Here is a 22,725-nt window from a genome sequence, read left to right on the forward strand (position 1 = left end):
GTGGAAAAAATTTCTCTGCCGTGTTTTCCCACCGATTGCGAAGTCTTCAAGGATGGGCGACGGACGGCGTTCGTACCGGCTGCCCGCCCTCCAGAGGCTTCCAGCAGACGGCCGTCGTCTCCGCTGCCGCCAGGACAGCCGCCCTCCGCGCCCCGTGGCCGCCTCTGCTCCAGACGCTGGAAACGCGCCTCCCCCGCGGCGAGCGTCCGGGGACGCAGGGGACGACGCGTGACGCCACGGGGCCGCCGCCCAATCAGACGCGGCGTCGCGGAAATTTTGACCTTTAAGGCTGCGCCGGCGTCGAGCCGGCCGGCGCTCGGCGGGATGGAGGAGGAGGCGGCGGTGGCCGTGTGCGTGCGCCTGCGGCCGCTCAACATCAGGTAGGCCGTCGGCAGCTCGGCCGCTCGCCCTTGGTGCGCGGTCCCGGCCCGGGCGAGAGACGGGCCGGCCGGGGCTTCTCTCGACGCTGCGCAGCCGGCTCCCTGCGCGCTGGCCGCTGGCCCGGCCGCCCGGTGTCCCGGGGCGCGAGGCCCAGGCTGCTCGCTGCGCCCAGGCTTCGCTCCGGCGGCGGCTGGCTCAGCGTTCAGGACGCTGCGAGCCTGATATTCGCCCATTTGGAATTCTTTCCTTTTGGTACAGTGTAGACACTACCGTCGTTGCCCCGTGGATCTTACATTCTAGAGGAGGAGACACAGAGGTCATGAACCCTATAGAGAGAGCAGGAAGGGCAAGAAATGATGTCTGTTTGCTTCTCTAGTCTCTGCCCCTCCCTCAGAATACTAACACATTTTTGCATTTGAGAAATATGTGTTAAATGTTACTGTGTTAAATAAAGGGGAATATCAAGACGAGGACTTCCCTCTTGTCTAGGAGCTCATTATCTAATGCGTTAGAAGACAGCTCCGGAACAAAACCATCACGACACTGTGACAGGTGCTGTGACGGGCAGGTGGGGAGTGTGCCGGAGGGGTCATTAGCCCCACAGCGAGATGACGGCGTGGGAGACGGGCAGGGCTGGTGTCAGGAAAGTCCTGACACTTTTCAGGGAGAAAGAATAGTTACGTTACTTGATGGAAACGGAAGTCGGGGTATTCCAGGCACAGAGGGATTAAATCTCTTCTCTTGGGGGAACCTTCAGATAGTTGATTTGTCTTGAGTTAGGGTGTATATAGGAAGTCAGAGGAAGCAAAGGTTGAAGAGAGAAATAAACATGATCGAAGTCTCACGTGCCGTGTGTTGAGGATTTCGGATGGTTTTGAAAGATGTTAAGCAAGAAGGATAATCGGAGTTGCGTTTGAATGTATCTTTTCAGCATACAGTGCTGGGTGGGGGAAGGGCGTGAAGACCTTCCCAGGGACGCTCCGGTGAGAGGGCAGGAGGTCAGGGAAGCCCCATTGAAGAGTGGTGACCCCTTAAAGGTGGACTTTCCACATTTCTCCCAATTATAGTATAGGTCATTACCATCCTTTAAAATATTCTTCAGAAGACGAAATCTTTTAAATTATCTTTCATATAACAGACTTCAAAACTAGTTATAAAATGCACTGTTTTTATTCTTTTAGAGAAGAAGCTCTTGGAGAAGATACGCAAGTTTACTGGAAAACTGACAATAATGCTATTTATCAAGTTGATGGAAGTAAATCCTTCAATTTTGGTAAGCTTATAATAGCATCAAAAGTAAACATATTATCCTTTTCCTTTTAAGAGTACAAAAGGCTTATCCAGAATACTGGATTTGACATTAAAGATAAGACTAAGCCGTCTGTAAACTGCTTCAGTGGAAGATTTGAAAAATTGCTCATCCATCCTTTATGATAAGTAAGATAATGAATTGATGTTTAAAACACAGTTATAGTCATAATGCCTTATGACTGAAACTAACATTTTTCCTCTTATTCATTAGTGTATTTGTGGCCTAAGACTCCGTAAGCCCAAAATATGTTGCTTAATGTCAAGTCATCTTTAAGATCTTTCAGTTAGGTATATTCTTTCCACAATTATTTTCAAGAAAACTCTTTAAAGAATAAATAGTGAAGATATTCCTTCTTGGCTAGAATACAGCGGGTACCTACTGCCCCTTTTGTGGAGCTTGTCATATGGTGGGAAGAAAGACTTTAGACTACTAATTACACTTATGATGACATGGCTTTGTGGGAGTTTCTAGCAGGGGATCTAACTAGCTTAGGTACCCGGCACCTGTAGGATGAGCGAGAGCTAGCTAGGGCAAAAGGACTTGGAGGCCCTCAAGGTTGGCCAGGCTGATTTGTGTATTGATTTAGCACATTCTGTATAGTGCTGACCATGTGCCGGACACTGTTCTAAGCACCTCATATATATTAACTCATTTAATCCTCCTAACAAGCCCATGTGATAGGTACCTTCCCATTTTAATGAGGAACTGAAACGCAAATCACACAGCCAGCAAATGGAGGAGTCAGATCTGTGTTCCAGCCACACTGCCATGCTGCCACGTAGGCACCACAAAGCACAGTAAGGTCCCCTCAACAACCTTAGGAGTGAGAGTGATTAGGTTGTTGACTTAGTGTTATGCTAGAAAGCCAATATCTAAGCCTTTAGAGTAAAGATGTATAGAATAGAAAATGATTCCTGGTAAAGGACTATTTGATAGTATCAACATAAATTTTTAAAAGGTAGAACAGTATGTTCCAGAGATGATAAAACCAAGAACAAGGGATACACAGGCATTCTGACTCAAGTGCTGCAGGTTCTCAGTAGCTGTGTATGCTCACAAGGGGTTTGGACTCACCTACCTGTCTGAAGCAGCTGGTATTAAGATTTGAATCATCCTGCCATCTCTCCTTGCCCTGAACTCCTGACCCCTGGCAGCATTCAGATGGCACTTTGGTTTCCCATAGGGTTCTACCTGCAAGTGCAGATGTTGGTCATGGTGCAAGCCGTGTGAGCACTGAATTTCTCAAGACAGTTGATACATTTCCCTCCTGACTGACAAATCCATTTCTTGGGGGCTTTCTAATGTGAGCCCATCACTGAGAGAGTGGTCCATTTTTGATGCACCAACAAAGGAGAGACCACATCCTGGACTGGTGGATTCATCATGGCAAGTGCTACCTAACCCCAGCCCTCAGCAGCCAGCCAACAAGCTGTTCTCTGTAACACTTCAGCTTGGCTCGGTGCTTTTCTTCCAATTGTCTGTGTTTCTTGGTTTAGTTTGAGCCAGGCCTTCTTGCTAGATATGTTATAAACACTAAAATTTCTCAAAGAATAGTAATAGTTTGCATTTCCTAAGTATTAACCATATGTTCACAGTAATTCTCTAAGGAAGATAATATATATTCACTTTACAGGTTAGGGAAGTGAGGCACAGAGACATCATCCACGTTGCCCGAGGTCACATAGCTTGTAAGTGACAGAACCAGGATTTGCAGGCAGTCTGATTCCAGATCCCCAGGTTCAGCCACTATGCCTCACTGCCTCTTGAAAGCACATAAGATAGCTGACTTGTGTTTTTTTGTGTGAGAACCAGCACATTTTACTTTATAGAGAAGTGTATTTTCAGAGGACCAATAAGTTGAAGAAAATATTGTGAGTTAAATATTTTATCATACCATATCCTGACAATTTTATTTCTTTGGGCAGCTACTAATTCAAAGTGAAAACACAGTTGATTTGTTTAGTTTAACTTGTGTGGTTTTTTTTTTAGATCGTGTCTTTGACAGTGATGAATCTACTAAAAATGTGTATGAGGAAATCGCAGTACCAATCATAGATTCTGCCATACAAGGCTACAATGGTTTGTATCCACTGCAGAAACGTTTTATTTAGTCTTGGGTGTGTGTTCAACAGTATTGATAGTTTTACATACTCTCGATGCTTTTTCAATCTTTGTGTGTGTGTGTTTTTGTGTCCCCAGGTACTGTATTTGCCTATGGGCAGACTGCTTCAGGAAAAACATATACCATGATGGGTTCAAAAGATTATTTGGGAGTAATACCCAGGGCAATTCATGACATTTTCCAAAAAATTAAGAAGGTAAATAGCCAAATTTCCGGTACATACGGGTAAAAGCAGTCACCTCTTGTCATGGTGGAAGGAAGCAGGTTTACAGTTCTCTTTCGATTATCCACGGGGAAGGAAGAAAGGCATAGCGTACATTTGCTTTCCCCACAGCCTTGCTTTAGAGCTTAGAGTCCTTTCATTCTTTCCCTTGAATCCTGAAGCAGTGCTGCTCCTGTCACAAAGCAGGCATTGAGGAACAAGAAATCTTAACCCTGCCTTTGAGGAGCTGTCCGTGATCGTTCAGGAGCAGGAGAGGGTAGATGTGGTGAGAAGACCAGGATAGGCAACCTAATCAGTTAAGGCGGGTTTTCAATTTGTTTTTTCCTTACTGTTTTAATGATTTTTAATGTTCTTATTTGAACATCTGTTTGTAGGGTTTTATTTTAAGCTTAGAGAGTTGGACTGGGCACCCTCTTCTTCGAATTTTATGATGCCATACTTTTCATTATTTCTGAAACAATGCTTTTATATTTCTTTTTTTTTTTTTAAAGATTTTATTTTTTCCTTTTTCTCCCCAAAGCCCCCCGGTACATAGTTGTGTATTCTTCGTTGTGGGTTCTTCTAGTTGTGGCATGTGGGATGCTGCCTCAGCGTGGTCTGATGAGCAGTGCCATGTCCGCGCCCAGGATTCGAACTAACGAAACACTGGGCCGCCTGCAGCGGAGCACGCGAACTTAACCACTCAGCCACGGGGCCAGCCCCAATGCTTTTATATTTTTGTGTTTACTTTTGTCAATATAGAACCATAGGATTTTTTTTGTTTGTTTTACAAAGATAACTTCTCAAAGAATATTTTAATGTTTATTATGAGCACATCAACATTCAGTATTAGGTTTTCATAACTGGGTGATCTCTGATGTTTTTACATATGTTTTCCCCTAGTTTCCTGATAGGGAATTTCTCTTACGTGTGTCCTACATGGAGATATACAATGAAACCATTACAGACTTACTCTGTGACACTCAAAAAATGAAGCCTTTGATAATTCGGGAAGACTTCAATGTGAGTAACAGTGGCTCAAACAATACAGTTACTTATTGGGATTATAGTTCATGAACATTAACCTTTACTTTCCATTATTTTTTAAAATGTCTCCTGTTTCTGTGATTTGTTTTTTGTTTTCTTTCTTAAATGTTTATGAGATCATCTTTTAAGTGATGTGTATCATTTTGAAATGTTGACAGTTGTAATATTTTTGTGTAAGGGCCTCAAAAGAACAAGATGGAAGTATCAGGTTAGAATTTGGTGTGCTTTGGTATAGGATATAAATTGTAAATATCATAGATTTACTTCTTATTTTTATACAGAGTAATATTCTCCATTTTCTACTTTTAACTTCTACAAATTAATTCTGTAATAGTTTGCACCTTCTCTTGAGATGCACACTTTTAAGTGACTTCTATTTCTCTACTCTTCCCATCATTAACCTTGTTTCAGAGGAATGTATATGTGGCTGATCTCACAGAAGAAGTTGTTTATACACCAGAAATGGCTTTGAAGTGGATCACAAAGGGAGAAAGTAAGACTTTATGCTGTATTTCCTCAAAACACTTGTAGAATAGTAAAAACTATTCACTTGAATGTATTTAGGCTTCAAATCACACTTTTCACTTTTAAGCTACAGTAAAAGTTAATGTTTTTCTTTGGATTTTAATATATGCCGCTGAAATATGACTCATTTTTACAGAGAACAGACACTATGGAATCACAAAGATGAATCAAAGGAGCAGTCGTTCTCATACCATTTTTAGGATGGTGGGTAATTCTCTCTCTACTTGGTCTTTCCAATTAAGAAGACACTAATTTTTCTACAAGTTGCCTTTTCTGTCTAGATTTTGGAAAGTAGAGAGAAAGGTGAACCCTCTAATTGTGAAGGATCTGTCAAGGTGTCCCATTTGGTGAGTATTGGTAAACCCTGCTAATGTACTCTATGGGCCAAAGCAAAATTTAATTCAGCTGCTGGATGTTTGGTTTCATAAGAACTGTTAACTAAATAGGGAAAAACATCTATAAATTGGTAGTTTATTCTTATCGGTAGCATGAGATAACTAGTTAAAATATAGGAAAAATTCGGGGGTCTTTCTTCCTGTTATGTTATGGCTGCCATCTCCTAAAATTTAGATGTAATGGTTGTAGGAGTTGAGGCCTTTCCTAACCAGTAACAAAAGAGGATTTGGGTTTTTTTTTCCAATCTACATTTAAAACTTAAAGTAATCTTGGAATTTGGTGATTTTTTTTTAACTTAGTCTCAGCCAGTAGAATTGAGACTTGTGAGATCAACAGAAACCTAGATGGGATGGTTAAAAAATAAATCACATATTCAAGTTCGTTCTTAAGTACAATAAAAAAATACGTTTTATATTATGAGCACAATGTTTTATGGTTTTTATTTTTTTAATGAAAAAAAATTACATTTATTTAACCGATGGAAATGTTGCCACTGTTGACGATGTATTCAAAGTATGCATTCTGTAGATGGCACTCTCTTTGGTTTACAGCACAGGCCTTCCCATGCATCCTCCAAGTTGTGTTGGATCATATGCTGATTCACCCAGAGTTTCTTTTTGTTTTCAAATGGAGTGTTTCTTCCAATAAACTTTATTTTTCCCCCAAGGTAGTTTCTTTCTTTCTTTTTCTTTTTTCTTACTGTTCTGTTGGACATGCGTGTCAGTGAAAGCAAATTAAAATGAATTGAGGGGGTTTGCGGCATTCTACAGATCTGAAGAATTTATTGCAACAGGAGAAACCATTGTGGTCTTTCTTATCATTTAATTTTAACAGTCCGTAGATACTGGGACTTTTTGTTCCCCCTTAATTGCAATTTTTCTCCCAAATGGTGGGTTGAATTTATTTATTTATTTATTTATTTTTTATTGAGTTAATGATAGGTTACAATCTTGTGAAATTTCAGTTGTACATTACTGTTTGTCATTCGTGTTGTAGGTGCACCACTTCACCCTTTGTGCCCACCCCCCACCCCACCTTTCCCCTGGTGGCCACTAATCTGGTCTCTTTGTCTACATTTTTAAATTCCTCATGTGAGTGGAGTGAATCAGAGATTATCCTTCTCTAACTGGCTTATTTCACTTAACATAATTCCCTCAAGGTCCATCCATGTTGTTGCAAATGGGATGATTTTGTTCTGTTTTGCATCTGAGTAGTATTCCATTGTATATATATATACCACATCTTCTTTATCCATTCATCTGTTGATGGGCACTTAGGTTGCTTCCATATCTTGGCTATTGTAAATAATGCTGCAGTGAACATTGGGGTGCATAGGACTTTTGGAATTGCTGACTTCAAGCTCTTTGGATAGATATCCAGTAGTGGAATGGCTGGATCGTATGGTAGTTCTATTTTTAATTTTTTGAGGAATCTCCATACTGTTTTCCATAGTGGCTGCACTAGTTTGCATTCCCACCAGCAGTGTATGAGGGTTCCATTCTCTCCACAACCTCTCCAACATTTGTTAATATTAGATTTAGATATTTTTGTCATTCTAATGGGTGTAAGGTGATATCTTAGTGTAGTTTTGATTTGCATTTCCCTGATGATCAGTGATGATGAGCATCTTTTCATGTGCCTATTGGCCATCCGTATATCTTCTTTGGAGAAATGTCTGTTCATGTCTCCAGCCCATTTTTTGATCGGGTTGTTTGATTTTTTGTTGTTGAGTTGTGAGAGTTCTTTATATATTATGGATATTAAGCCTTTGTCAGGTATATGACTTGCAAATATTTTTTCCCAGTTAGTGGGTTGTTTTTTTGTTTCAATCCTGTTTTCATTTGCCTTGAAGAAGCTCTTTAGTCTAATGAAGTCCCATTTGTTTATTCTTTCTATTGTTTCCCTTCTCTGAGTAGACATGGTGTCCGAAAAGATCCTTTTAATACTGATGTCAAAGAGCGTACTGCCTACGTTTTCTTCCAGAAGCCTTCTGGTTTCAGGTGTCACCTTTAGGTCTTTGATCCATTTTGAGTTTATTTTGGTGAATGGTGAAAAAGAATGGTCAATTTTCATTCTTTTACATATGGCTTTCCAGTTTTCCCAGCACCATTTGTTGAAAAGACTTTCTTTTCTCCATTGTATGCACTCTGCTCCTTTGTCGAAGATAAGCTGTCCATAGGTGTATGGTTTTATTTCTGGGCTTTCAATTCTGTTCCATTGATCTGTGCACCTGTTTTTGTACCAGTACCATGCTGTTTTGATTACTGTAGCTTTGTGGTAAGTTTTGAAGTCAGGGATTGTAATGCCTCCCGTTTTGTTCTTTTTTCTCAGGATTGCTTGAGCAATTTGGGGTCTTTTGTTGCCCCATATAAATTTTAGGATTCTTTGTTCTAATTCTGTAAAGAATGTCATTGGGATTCTGATTGGGATGGTGTTGAATCTGTAGATTGCTTTAGGTAGAACGGACATTCTAACGATGTTTATTCTTCCAATCCATGTACATGGAATGTCTTTCCATCTCCTTATGTCGTCATCCAATTCTCTCAAAAAGGCCTTGTAATTTTCATTATATAGGTCCTTCACTTCCTTAGTTAAATTTACCCTAAGGTATTTTATTCTTTTTGTTGCTTTTGTGAATGGTATTGTGTTCTTGAGTTCTTTTTCTGTTAGTTCGTTGTTAGAATATGGAAATGCTACTGATTTATGCAAATTGGTTTTATACCCTGCAACTTTGCTGTAGTTGTTGATTACTTCTAAGAGTTTTCCAATGGATTCTTTGGGGTTTTCTATATATAAGATCATGTCATCTGCAAACAGCGAGAGTTTCACTTCTTCCCTCCCTATTTGGATTCCTTTTATTCCTTTGTCTTGCCTGATTGCTCTGGCCAGGACTTCCAGTACTGTGTTAAATAAGTGTGTACAGTACTGTGTTAAATAAGTGATGATACATGTCTTGTCCTGTTTTCATGGGGATGGTGCTCAGTTTTTGCCCATTGAGTATGATGTTGGCTGTGGGTTTGTCATATATGGCCTTTATTATGTTGAGATAGTTCCCTTCTATGCCCATTTTGTTCAGAGTTTTTATCATAAATGGCTGTTGGATCTTGTCAAATGCCTTCTCTGCATCTATTGAGATGATCATGTGGTTTTTATTCCTCAGTTTGTTGATGTGGTGTATCACGTTGATTGATTTGCGGATGTTGAACCATCCCTGTGTCCCTGGTATGAATCCCACCTGATCATGATGTATGATCCTTTTGATGAATTGCTGAATTCGGGTTGCCAAAATTTTGTTTAGAATTTTTGCATCTATGTTCATCAGTGATATTGGCCTGCAGTTCTCTTTTTTCGTGGTGTCCTTGTCAGGCTTTGGTATCAGCGTGATATTGGCCTCATAGAATGTGTTAGGAAGTGTTCCATCCTCCCTAATTTTTTGGAATAGCTTGAAAAGGATAGGTATTAAATCCTCTCTGAAAGTTTGGTAGAATTCCCCAGGAAAGCCATCTGGTCCTGGGGTTTTATTCTTTGGGATGTTTTTGATTGCTGTTTCAATCTCTTGCTTTGTGATTGGTCTGTTCAAATTGTCTGCTTCTTCTTGAGTGAGCTTTGGGAGATTGTAGGAGTCTAAGAATTTATCCATTTCCTCTAGGTTATCCATTCTGTTAGCATAGAGTTTTTCATAGTATTCTCTTATAATCCGTTGTATTTCTGCAGAGTCTGTTGTTATTTCTCCTCTTTCATTTCTGCTTTTGTTTATTTGAGCTTTCTCCCGTTTTTTATTTGTAAGTCTGGCTAGGGGTTTGTCAATTTTATTTATCTTCTCAAAGAACCAACTCTTTGTTTCGTTGATCCTTTCTACTGCCTTTTTTGTTTCAATAGTATTTATTTCTGCTCTGATTTTTATTATTTCTCTCCTTCTGCTGACTTTGGGCTTTGTTTGTTCTTCTTTCTCTAGTTCAGTTAGGTGTAGTTTAAGATTGCTTATTTGGGATTTTTCTTGTTTGTTAAGATGTGCCTGTATTGCAGTGAATTTTCCTCTTAACACAGCTTTTGCTGTATCCCATATGAGTTTGTATGGCATGTTATCATTTTCATTTGTTTCTAGGTATTTTTTCTTCTTTAATTTCTTCAACGATCCATTGCTTGTTCAGTAGTGTATTGTTTAGGCTCCACATCTTTGTGCCTTTCTCAGCTTTTTTCTTCTAATTAATTTCTAGCCTTATAGCATTATGATCGGAGAAGATGCTTGTTATTATTTCAATTTTTTTTAAATTTGTAGAGGCTTGCCTTGTTTGGCAACATATGGTCTATCCTTGAGAATATTCCATTTGCACTTGAGAAGAATGTGTATTCTGCTGTTTTAGGATGAAGTGATCTATATATGTCTATTAAGCCCAATTGTTTTTTCATTTAGCTCCACTATTTCCTTGTTGATTTTCTGTCTGGATGATCTGTCCATTGATGTGAGTGGGGTGTTGAGGTCCCCTACTATTATTGTGTTGTTTTTAACATCTTCCTTTAGGTCTGTTAATAGTTGCTTTATGAATCTTGGTGCTCCTGTGTTGGGTGCATAGATATTTATAAGTGTTATTTCTTCTTCATGAAGTGTCCCTTTGATCATTATATATTGTCCCTCTGTGTCTCTCTTTACCTGTCTTATTTTGAAATCTGCTTTGTCTGATATAGGAATTGCAACACCTGGTTTTTTTTTGCTTGCTATTAGCTTGAAGTATTGTCCTCCACCCTTTCACTCTGAACCTGTGTTTGTCCTTGAGGCTGAGGTGTGTTTCCTGGAGGCAACAAATTGTTGGATCTTGTTCTTTAATTCATTTTGCCACTCTGTGTCTTTTTATTGGAGAGTTCAGTCCATTTACATTGAGAGTGATTATTGATTCATGTGGACTTAATGCTGTCAATCTGTTGCTCGTTATCTGGTTTTCCTGTGTTTGTCTTCCTGTGTGCTTTAGCCTACCCATTTAATACTGCACTTTCTTATGCTGGGTTTCTTAGCTTTTTCCTTATTTATGTTTTGTGGCTTTGTTGTGTTTTTTAGTTTAGTGTCTACCCTGAAGTTTGTATTTTGAATCTCGTGTATAATATAGTCTATTCTCTGGTGGTCTCTTACTTACTTGGCCTAGACTAATTTAGTCCCTTTGCTCTTCCCCTCCTAAATTATTATTTTCATTTCTTTTTTTTTTAAGATTTTATTTTTTTCCTTTTTCTCCCCAAAGCCCCCCAGTACATAGTTGTATATTCTTCGTTGTGGGTCCTTCTAGTTGTGGCATGTGGGACGCTGCCTCAGCGTGATTTGATGAGCAGTGCCATGTCTGCGCCCAGAATTTGAACCAACAAAACACTGGGCCGCCTGCAGCAGAGCGCGCGAACTTAACCACTTGGCCATAGGGCCAGCCCCGTTATTTTCATTTCTTATTCCAACTCGTGTTATGAGTTTGTAGTTAGAGTGATAAGATCCACTTTGCTTTGGTAGTTTCCTTACCTTTGTCCTAATGCTATAGGTGAATATTTGCTATCCTATTCTGGTTCTATTTATCTGTCTCCCTACTCTGTGGATTGTGTCCCCTTTCTCCCTTTTTTCTTTTTTCAGGTATGAGAGCCTTCTTGAGGATTTCTTGTAGTGGAGGACTTTTGGTTACAAATTCCCTTAACTTTTGTTTGTCTGGAAAAGATTTAATTTCTCCCTCACATCTGAAGGATATTCTTGCTGGATAGAGTATTCTTGGCTAAAGATTTTTATCTTTTAAAGTTTTGAATATGTCACTCCATTCTCTCCTAGCTTGTAAAGTTTCTGCAGAGAAATCTGCTGAAAGTCTGATAGGAGTTCCTTTGGAGGTTATTTACTTCTGTCTTGCTGCCCTGAGTATTCTTTCTTTGTCTTTCATTTTTGCCATTTGTACTACTATATGCCTTGCAGTAGGTCTTTTCACATTGACAAATCTAGGAGATCTGAAAGCTTCCTCTACACACATTTCTCCCTCAATCCCTAGATTTGGGTAGTTCTCTTCTATAATTTCATTAAGAACACTTTCTGCTCCATTTTCCTTTTCCACGTTCTTGGGAATTCCTATTATCCATAAATTCTTTCTTCTCATTGAATCCGCTATCTCTCAGAGATTTTCCTCATTTTTTTTAACTCTTAGTTCTCTTTCTTCCTCTGTCTGGAGCCATTCGGCCTGTATATCTTCAATTATGCTAATTTGCTCCTCTCTGGTGTCTACACAGGCATTCAGGGAGTCCGTATTCTGTTTTATCTGGTCCATTGTGTTTTTCATCTCTAGTTATTCTGTTTGATTCTTCTTTATAATTTCAATCTCTTTTGTGAAGTAACTCCAGAACTCGTTGGCTTGTTTCTCTATCTTTCTCTCTATCTCATTGGGTTTTTTGATTATAGCTGCTCTGAACTCATTTTCACTTAGTTTACCTATTTCTAAGTTCTCAGGACTTAATTCTGTGTTTTTATTGTTTTCCTTCTGGTCTGGAGCTTTTATAAATTGCTGGATGGTAGAGGAGCGGTTTTTTCACATGGTGGTAGAATTGAGTTGCAGTTACAGCCTGTTGCCACTATATGGGGGTTGAGAGCCACGTGTTTTGAGCTCTCCGCCTTCGGACAAGATGGCAGCACCCAGCATTGTTTGCCAGGGGGAGGGGCTGTTTTTCTGGCTCGCCGATCTGGATTTGGATCAGTTCTGTTTTCTGGTCTCCTGAGGCCCTGGGTTTATGGGGTCCCCACACACGGAAGCTTTCCCCCATCAGCGGGTTTCCACTATACCGGCGGCAGGAGTCCTGGGCAATCCCCCGGTCACGTGGCCCCTCCCCGACTCCTTCCCTCACCTGCGGCAGTGATCCCAGACTCTAGGGGAGGGAGCGAAGTTCTCTCCTACCCTGTTCCAGCTCCTCTGAGGCCAGCAGCAGGGTCTCTGTCCTCCGTCTTTTTGATACTCTAGGTCTCTGATCTCCTGGCATTAGGTTTATTAGCTGAAATTCAGTTTTTTTTCAGTCCTTTGTTGTAGTTTGGAGGGGAGAGAGTCCCAGGTCACCTCACCCCGCCATTTTGCTCTACCCACCCCGTCCATGAGCACAATGTTTTAGACTGTAAATCACTTGAAGGGAAGAGTAATGTCTAATTCATCTTTATAGCCCCAACACATCGTATGTAGTTTATATTCAATACCTGTTTGTTGAATGAGTGAACATAAGCATTATGCAAACACTCCTTACCACATAAGTAAACCTCCCATTTCCTTCTTGCTGCGCTGTATCAATTCTCTCTGTTTTTGTGCTTCCTTCCTATTCCTTACCATTATTACTTTATTCTCTGTCTTCAGGACCTAAATTCTTTAGCTTGATGTGGGATACGATTTAAGATTATTCTGTTTGGGAGCTGGCCCCGTGGCCAAGAGGTTGAGTTCTCATGCTGCTTTGGAGGCCTGGGGTTTCGCCACTTTGGATCCTGGGTGCGGACCCAGCACCGCTCATCAGGCCACGCTGAGGTGGTGTCCCACATAGCACAGCCAGAAGGACCTACTACAACTAGAATATACAACTGTGTGCTGGGGGGCTTTGGGGAAAAGAAGAAGTGGGGGGGAAGATTGGTAACAGATGTTAGCTCAGATGCCAATCTTTAAAAAATAAAGATTATTTTATTTGAAAACTTCAGGGAAAAAACGAGTAAATCTATAATATGTTTATTCACTTTGAGATTTTGAAAAATCACTCAAGTATCTAATTCTAGTTCACCCCAGTTATTTTACTACACAGTATAATGTCTATTATAATAGCCTATTCTTTCTTCAGTTTAACAATAAAAAACCCCACAAAACCTAACTTCTGTTTTGTTTTCCAAACCTGGCCTGTGATATTTCACTGCAATTTTTAACTTTTCTCTTAATAATGTAGCTTTAATACTCTTGACATATTCAGTGATCCATTTGGTGACTTTTCTTGTGTTCTTTGATGTTCTATTATCTGGCGACCTTAGATATCATCAAGTCCAGCCCTCCAGCCTCCCGCTCACTCTAAGTATCTTCTTGGAAAGAAGTCTTCCCCAGAGTCATTTTCTGGCTCTTTGGAGGGAGTCTCTGAGTGTCTCCTGGCCTTTCTGGGAGAATAATATCCAGGTTCTCTTAGCTCTGCTCCGTCTCTGTTCCCTTCTGTGGCTTCTTTTCCCTACCTTTCTAACAAAAACTCAGGCGTGTTCTGTGGCCTTTCTTACTTCCCCGTTGCCCTCTGACATTTGGTTCACATTTGTCTTTTGATGACAGCCATATATTTATTTTGTCTAGAGCTCTGAGTTCTAATTCATATCTTCCTAAAGATTGTTATAATGGTGTGTCTCACTGATATCTCAAATTTTAGTGTGTCTAAAACCAAGTTATTTCTTCCTACCATGGTGAATATTCCTTTTTTCCAGTATTATCAGTGTTATCCTGGTCACCTAGGCTGGAAACCCAAGTCAGTTTCACCTCATCTTTTTCTGCCTTCTCTTTTGTCCCGTCATCCCCGTTTTTTATTGATGCTACCCTTTAGCATTCCATGGGTGTCATACTCAAGTCCTCATCTCTTGAATTACTGTATCATTCCCCTGGACCTGGCCCCCATGACCTGGTTTTGCTTCTTCAGTCTGTTATGCAGATTTCTGATGTCACTAAGCTTGTGTCGTGTCACTTCCTTGGACAAGATCTGGCCACTCTTAACCAGTCTAACTTGACGTCCTTCTGCTCCATGTGCACTCCTCTCTTAAGGATAGGTTGGGCCACTTGGTATCTTTGAACACTAATGCTTATTCCCATCTTTATACCTAAGTTCATGCTGCCTTCACCACCACTTCACCCCTTTATTATGTATCTAGGCCATCTGTGGTAGATACTACACAGGAAAGGTGAGACTTCTTTGAATGTTTTAAAGAAAGAAGTATCTGAGACAGGACTCCAAAGCAGAAGTGTGTAATCACCTGCTCATCACTGGAGGTCTCCACAGAGACAAATAATTTAAATCTTTGACTTTCTTTTAATGCATTAAGAATATTTGCGGAGGCTTTACAGTGTTCTGAGCCCAGGACTGGGCTCTGAGATTACAAGAGTAAAGAAGACATCCCTCCATACTTACTGTCTCCATGGCAACCTCCCTAGTCCAGGCCGCCTTGTCTCCATTCACATTCCTGCCCCAGCCTCCTAACTGGGCTCCTGGCTACGGTCTTGCCCCTCTCCAATCTGTTTGCCCCCCAGGGGCCCAGGTGACCCTTGAGGAAGTTCAGTCAAGCATGTCACTCTTGTCAAAGCCGTCCAATGGCTTCCCATTGCATCCCAAAAACCCGCTTCTGTACCCTATCTTGTCCCATCTCTCCTTCACCAACTCTGCCACACTGCCCTTTCCATTTCTTGAACACACCAAGCTCATTTCTGCTTTGTGACTGGTGTGCTGGTTGTTCTTTAATCTGGAGTATGGTTCCCTTGGTCTTTGCAGGGCTGGCTCCCTCTTCTCCGTCCTTCCAGATCTTAGCTGAATTGGGGGACTTCCCCTGCCATCCTGCCCAAAGAGCCTGTCCTGTCCTTTCCTCTTCCCACTTCTAACACTCTGTTTAAATTGTCTGTATTACGCTTAACATGCTATGTTTCTTATTTGTTTGTCTTTTTCTCTCCTCTCACTAACTTCCTCCTCCCCGAGTCCCACCCTGTGCAGAACATAAGCTGAGAGCAGGGTCCTCATTTGCCTGTTGCGCTGCCATATCCCTAGCACCTAACGTGCTGCCTGCAGCACGACAGGCAGTCAGTTCTTTCCAACAATATTTGTGAAATGGAAGAGAGGCCCATGGTTTTAAAGATGCTACAGTGTGGTCAGAGACGCAAATAACTAGCTCAACACAGTAAGTGCTATAATAACCAGTCATATCTATAAAGACCTCTGGGTACACCGTTGAAAGGTCAATTCATTCACGGTATAGGGAAGGAAGGATCAAGTTGACAAAGCTACACTGGGAAGGTGGCAGTTGCCTTTGGTCGTGAAGGAAGAGTAGGGGCAGACTAGAACATCAGAATCAGCGAAACACAGGGAATGGCAAAGGGTAGCTGTGCATGGTGTGGAGGGCATAGTCCGTAGTTCAGCCAGAGTTAAGAGTAACTGATGGACAGAAATGAGGCTAGAGCAACACAAGTGCCGGATTATAAAGAATCGTATTCACCATGGTAAGATTTCGAACTTTGTGTAGGAAAGTGAACCTATTCTGGCAGCATTATGGAGGAGGTATTATAAAGAAGGAACAAGATGTTGAGCTCAGTTTGACTCAGACAAGGGAAGGCTTAAATAGTGAGGTGAGAAACAAGGAAACAGATGGGGTGTTCAGATAAACCATGGGTTAAAAATGTTCTTCCAGTACTTTGGATTTTATTATTTCAAGTTACACTTCCTAAAGGTTTATTTTCATCTCCTGCAGAATTTGGTTGATCTTGCAGGCAGTGAAAGAGCTGCTCAAACAGGTGCTGAAGGTAATGAAAACTCATGAAATATTTTGGTCTGAAAGTCCTCCTGTTCTTTAACAGAGTAAAAGTGCCACCATGCATTTTAGAGACTAATAAAGTAATGATAATTTTGTGATAAAAGTCTTTAACAGAAAAAGCAGCTTCCTTATCTGGCTTATTATCTGCTTTGTGCTGCTGTAGCGTTAGTTAAAAAGATGAAACTCTGTCGTTGACAGGATTTATAGTTGGAAAGCTCCTGAGAGTCCCATGAACACCATAATCAGTAAGGAAATTCAGAAAAGTGGCAGGATACAAAATTAATCTATAGACATGAGCACCTCCTAACACAACAGCCGGTTGGAATATTTAATGTACGAAAAGACCCCCTTTGCAATAATGACTTAAAAGGAATAATACCTAGGAAGAAACTCAACAAAAATTGTATAAGACCAAAATAAGGAAAACATTAAAACAGACCTGAAAGAGGTAACCAAACACTGAGACAAATGAAAACGCATACTTAGATGGGAAGTTTCAGAACCATAAAGATGTCAGGCCTCTCTCTGTGTTAGTTTCCTGCAGCCTGACATAGAGACACTCAGCTGAGTGTGGCCTGTACCCACCACACCAGTGGATCCTCAGACCTGTGAACAAGAAATAAATGCCTGTTGCTTTAAGCTGGCTTGTTAAACAGCAGTATTCCAGCAATAGCTGAATAACGCACCTGTGCAATAACTGCTGTTCAGAAGGATTTGTTGCAGTATTTTTTGTGTACATGGCAGATTGAACACCTGCATGTCCCTCAGCAGGGTGCTAGGTAAATAAATTCTGATACATCCATACAATGGAATTCTATGCTGTAAAAAAGAGTGAAAAAGACCAATGTTTACCAATAAGATAGATGATATATTGCCAAGTGAAAAAAGCAAAGTGCAAAATAGTGTGTATAGTATGTTACTATTTATGTAAAGAAGAAAGGGGAAAAATTAATACGTATGAACTTGTATTTCTAAAAATCTCTAGAAGAATAAACTAATAATAGTTCTTGGTTAGAGCGATAGGAACTGGTTGAAAGGAGAATAAAGTGAGAGAAACCTTTTTCAGTAGACTTCCGTTTAAGACATGTGAGCATATTAACAGTTTAAAAATAAGGACTTTTGGTTGTGAACCTCTAGGAACTAACTTGGTTGCACGTCATTAGTTGCCTGTATTGGAGGTTTGGAAAAATAGATTTGAATTGAGGAGTTCGAGGAGCTCTTTTAGGACGTGGTGCAGACATGGGCTTTCCTGCATTCTTATTCTTTTCTTAGTCGTCTTTTTCGAGCTGTTTCTCTTGGGTGAGAGCCTTTCTGCTTCACGTGATGGGTGGGAGGAAGGGAAGGGCGCCTGTCAGCAGTGGGAGGAAAGGTGGGCGCAGATCTAATTTGAAGCACAGACTGTAGCATCTGACCCTGCAATTTCTAATTTCTCCCATAAATTACTGATAAATAAGTTCATCATCTAGTACAGGGGCCAATTTGTTTTCTTATTTATTTAATAAATGCAGGTGTGCGACTCAAGGAAGGCTGTAATATAAATCGTAGCTTATTTATTTTGGGACAAGTGATCAAGAAACTTAGTGATGGACAAGTTGGGTAAGTTTGTCCCATTGTACATTTACCTATTAATGCTTACGTTTTTCATTAGGTTGAAAATTATGATATTTCAGTGACACTCAAATAAATGTACTGATACCCCTGTATGTTCAAAAGCTTCTGTGATTCTATGAGCATGCGTTGCTTCTTATATGTATGACCGTGACCTACTAAATTTACTTTATATTTTAAATATTTTCTAGTTAGTAGTTTTGCTCTGCCTCAAGTAACCAGTAAAGAATGAATTTTTTAAACTGTAGCAAATTTAAGGTTCTGCGTTAAAAATAAACCACTTTTGTTATATAAAAAGTTTTACTCTTTTTCTCCCCAAACTCATCTCTCACTAAGTGGTTTCATAAATTATCGAGATAGCAAATTAACACGAATTCTCCAGAATTCCTTGGGAGGAAATGCAAAAACACGCATTATCTGCACAATTACTCCAGTGTCTTTGGATGAAACCCTGACTACTCTCCAGGTGAGTTTGATTTTTATCTCGAATCAATATGGGGGAAATCATCTTTCAGAAGGAAAAATTAGCTACTAAAATTAGGTGTAATTTTTTGTAATTGACATAACATACCTGTTAAAATAAAATTGGTGTGTCTACTAAATAGCATTCCTTAATCTTCCCAAACTTCAATCATTCATATCCTGCCTCCCCAATTTTTGCCACATCCAACAATATTTTATTGAAATTGACTTGATTTTTTCTTAAATAACTCACTTTTTAAATTTAACTTATTATAAAAGGAAACTTTCTATCAGTCCCATAAATGAAAAACTGGTTATCACTTGGAACAAACAGAAGGTGACCCAAAAAATGGGTGTGCGTGTTTATAACAAAATAATTCTTAAGTTCCTGCTAACAAATTGTTGCCTGCCTTTGCTCTGAGCCTAAGGCCTGTATTTTCTGTTTTCAAAAGAAAAGAAGAATGAGAACTGTCAGTAGAATAGCTGTCTCAATGAAGGGTTCAGTGTTATTTAATGGGCACCCTCACGTACCCAGTTAAAGTTACTTTTGACACTCATGCTCTAAGAAACATCACTTTAAGTAGCTATTGAGCGCTGGATCAAGGTTCTGTCAGAGAAACAAAGGTAGGAGATAGCGTTCCTGGCTTCACAGAATTTATAGTCTTATAGTGAAGATAAGACCTGTCTTCCAGCGTGATTTCCTTGGATTAAAAGTTAAGTGGCTAATAAGTAGGACAGAGTTCAAAGGAAGGAGAGGTGCTTTTGACTGGAAGTGAAGCTTCAGCGCAGAGGGAGCATTTGCCCTGGACTTTGAGGAGTAGATGGATTCCAGTGAGCCAGGGTGTGTAGGCTCTCTGTTGGCATCTGTCTTCAAGATATTTCTCTGACCCTCCTGAAGACTAGTGGCAAAGGTAAGTTATGGACATTGTTACAGGGACGTAGAATGCTGTGTGTTCAGAAGCTGTAAGCCACCTGGGAAGCTTTTACTGATGTTTCTTTACAAAAGAAAATTACAAGAAACCTAAATATTAATTAAACTAATCTTTTGGTGTCAACGTTTAACACTCTTGTATTTTTTCCCAGTTTGCCAGCACTGCTAAATATATGAAGAATACTCCTTATGTCAATGAGGTGTCTAGTGATGAAGCTCTCCTGAAAAGATATAGAAAAGAAATAATGGATCTTAAAAAACAATTAGAGGAGGTATGTATGAACTGTGTATTTCAGTAAAGAATAGAGATGGATTTAGAATTGAGATCTGCCTACATGCCCAGAGACTCTTAAATCCTCAATATCTGAGTTCTACAATCTAAATTTAAAACAAATAGTTTTTAACTAAGGAGAAATCAACCCGTAAAAACTTTACTATAAACTGCAAGATTTGGTTTCTTGAAATTATTTTAGATTTTGTTTTTCATTTCCAAAGGGCAAAATTTGAGATTTTCAAATGGGCCAAGTAGAGATACGTTTTTTTAAGAGATAAAAACTGTCACAAATACAGAGAATTAGGTTAAAAAGAGAGACCATGAATAGTGTTTAAAACTACTTTGTTTCATTTTACATTATCTTGAATTCCTCTTCTAGCCCTAAGATAGCAATCTAATAAGATAGCATAATTGCTTGTCATTACCATTTGTTTGTTTAAACCATCATGGTCCCCAGTCTGTAAAAAACTTACATTTTACTGATCTTTTTAAAAATGACCTAAAATGTCAAATGGCGGTCTTAGAAGGATCTCTCTTCCTTTGCTATAGGTATTCAAGTCTCTGCTTTATGATTTCTCTGCCTATTTATATATTTTTAGTCAATTAATAGAATTGCTTTAACAGCATTGATATAATCTTATACATGGCATATAGAATAGTGACAGGAGAAATGTATATTTTACCCTATTATAAGTTTGAGAAATTATTGATTATGGTAACTGCATATTGGTGTTCTGCAGGTAGGGCATATTTTATTTCAATAAAATTAAAATTCTCAGGCCAGCCCTGTGGCCTAGTGGTTAAGTTTGTTGCACTCCACTTTGGCAGCCCGGGTTCAGTTGCCATCCGCAGACCTACACCACTTGGCGGCCATGCTGTCCTGTTGTCCCATGTACAAAATGGAGGAAGATAGGCACAGATGTTAGCTCAGGGCAAATCCCTTTCAAGCAGAAAGAGAAAGATAGGTACAGATGTTAGCTCAAGGTGAATCTTCCTCAGCAAAAAAAAAAAGAAAAGAAAAATTCTCAAAACTCACATACAAATTTATATTTTTTTAAACTATACTTTCAAGGTTTTAAAACCTACCTCATTTATTAACGTAACCCAATATTACATTCTTTAGGTTTCTTTAGAGACTCGGGCCCAGGCAATGGAAAAAGACCAATTGGCCCAACTTTTGGAAGAAAAAGATTTGCTTCAAAAAGTGCAGATTGAGAAAATTCAAAACTTAACACGAATGCTAGTGACCTCTTCTTCCCTCACATCACAACAGGAATTAAAAGTAAAATTTAAAAGACAACAGCTTCTTTTCTTCTTCTTTTTTATTATTTTTTTTTTAATTGCAGTAACTTTGGTTTATAACAGTATATAAATTTCAGGTGTATATCGTTATATTTCAATTCCTATGTAGATTATATCATGCTGACCACCAAAAGACTAATTACCATCACCACACATGTGCCTAATCATGCCTTTCAACCTCTTCTCTCCCCCTTTCCCCTCTGGTAACCACCAATCCAATCTCTGTTGCTATGGGATTGTCTTTTGTTGTTTTTATCTTCTATTTGTGAGTGAGATCATACAATGTTTGACTTTCTCCCTCTGACTTTTTACTCTCAGCAGCAATACCCTCAAGGTCCATCCTTGTTGTCACAATTAGCCAGATTTCATCCTTTTTTATGGCTGAGTAGTATTCCCTTGTGTATATATACCACATCTTCTTCATCCATTCATCCCTTGACGGGCACCTAAGTTGCTTCCAAGTCTTGGCTATTGTGAATAAGCCTACAGTGAACATAGGAGTGCATGTATCTTTACGCATTCACGTTTTGACGTTCTTTGGATAAATACCCAAGAGTGGAATAGCTGGATCATATGGTAGGTCTAGTCTTAATTTTTTGAGCCATCTCCATACTGTTTTCCATAGTGACTGCACCAGTTTGCACTCCCACCAGCAGTGTATGAGGGTTCCCTTCTCTCTACATCCTCTCCAACACTTATTGTTTCCAGTCTTGTTAATTATAGCCATTCTGACAAGAGTGAGGTGATATCTCATTATAGCTTTGATTTGCATTTCTCTGATAGTGATGTTGAACATCTTTTCATGTGCCTGTTGGCCATCCGTATATCTTCTTTGGAGAAATCTCCATTCAGATCTTTTGCACATTTTTGAACTGGGTTTTTGGTTTTTTTGTTGTTGAGATGTATGAGTTCTTTGTATATTTTGGATATTCACCCCTTTTTTGATATATGGTTTACAAACATCTTCTCCCAATTGTTAGGCTGTCTTTTCCTTTTCTTGATGGCTTCCTTTGCTGTGCAGAAGCTTTTTAGTTTGATGTAGTCCCATTTGTTTATTTTTTATATTGTTTCTCTTGCCCAGTCAGGCATGGTATTTGAAAATATGCTGCTAAGACCGATGTCAAAGAGTGTACTGCCTATGTTTTCTACTAGAAGTTTCGTGGTTTCAGGTCTTAGATTCAAGTCTTAAATCCATTTTGAGTTGATTTTTGTGCATGGTGTAAGGTAATGGTCTACTTTCATTCTTGGGCATGTGGCTGTCCAGGTTTCCCAACACCATTTATTGAAGAGACTCTACTTTCTCCATTGTATGCTCTTGGCTCCCCTGTCAAAAATTAGCTGTCCATAGATGTGTGGGTTGATTTCTGGACTCCTGGACTCTGGATTCTGTTCCATTGATCTGTGTGTCTGTTTTTATGCCATACCATGCTGTTTTGGTTACTATAGCTTTGTAGTATATTTTGAAATCAGGGAGTGTGACGCCTCCAGCTTTGTTCTTTTTTCTCAGGGTTCCTTTGGCTATTCTGCGTCTTTTGTTGTTCCATATAAATTGTAGGATTCTTTGTTCTATTTCTGTGAAAAATGTTGTTGGAAATTTGATTGGGATTGCACTGAATCTGTAGATTACTTTAGGAAGTATGGACATTTTAACTA

General features: G+C 39.6%; 1 protein-coding gene across 1 annotated transcript in view; it reads left to right on the top strand.

Moving 5' to 3' along the window:
- The first annotated feature begins 239 nt into the window (after positions 1-239).
- The window catches only part of LOC139043137 (centromere-associated protein E-like), a 79,788-nt gene continuing 57,302 nt past the window's right edge, over positions 240-22,725 (top strand). The window contains exons 1-13 of the mRNA XM_070503444.1: positions 240-380; positions 1,563-1,654; positions 3,683-3,772; positions 3,893-4,011; positions 4,921-5,040; positions 5,476-5,557; positions 5,726-5,793; positions 5,871-5,936; positions 16,433-16,484; positions 18,004-18,091; positions 18,440-18,569; positions 19,649-19,768; positions 20,894-21,052. Coding sequence (XP_070359545.1) covers positions 325-380; positions 1,563-1,654; positions 3,683-3,772; positions 3,893-4,011; positions 4,921-5,040; positions 5,476-5,557; positions 5,726-5,793; positions 5,871-5,936; positions 16,433-16,484; positions 18,004-18,091; positions 18,440-18,569; positions 19,649-19,768; positions 20,894-21,052 — 1,242 coding nt within the window. The 5' untranslated portion in view covers positions 240-324. The remainder of the gene's footprint in view (positions 381-1,562; positions 1,655-3,682; positions 3,773-3,892; positions 4,012-4,920; positions 5,041-5,475; positions 5,558-5,725; positions 5,794-5,870; positions 5,937-16,432; positions 16,485-18,003; positions 18,092-18,439; positions 18,570-19,648; positions 19,769-20,893; positions 21,053-22,725) is intronic.

Source organism: Equus asinus, unplaced genomic scaffold, assembly GCF_041296235.1.
Source record: "Equus asinus isolate D_3611 breed Donkey unplaced genomic scaffold, EquAss-T2T_v2 contig_176, whole genome shotgun sequence".
In the NCBI taxonomy this organism is placed as follows: Eukaryota; Metazoa; Chordata; class Mammalia; order Perissodactyla; family Equidae; genus Equus; species Equus asinus.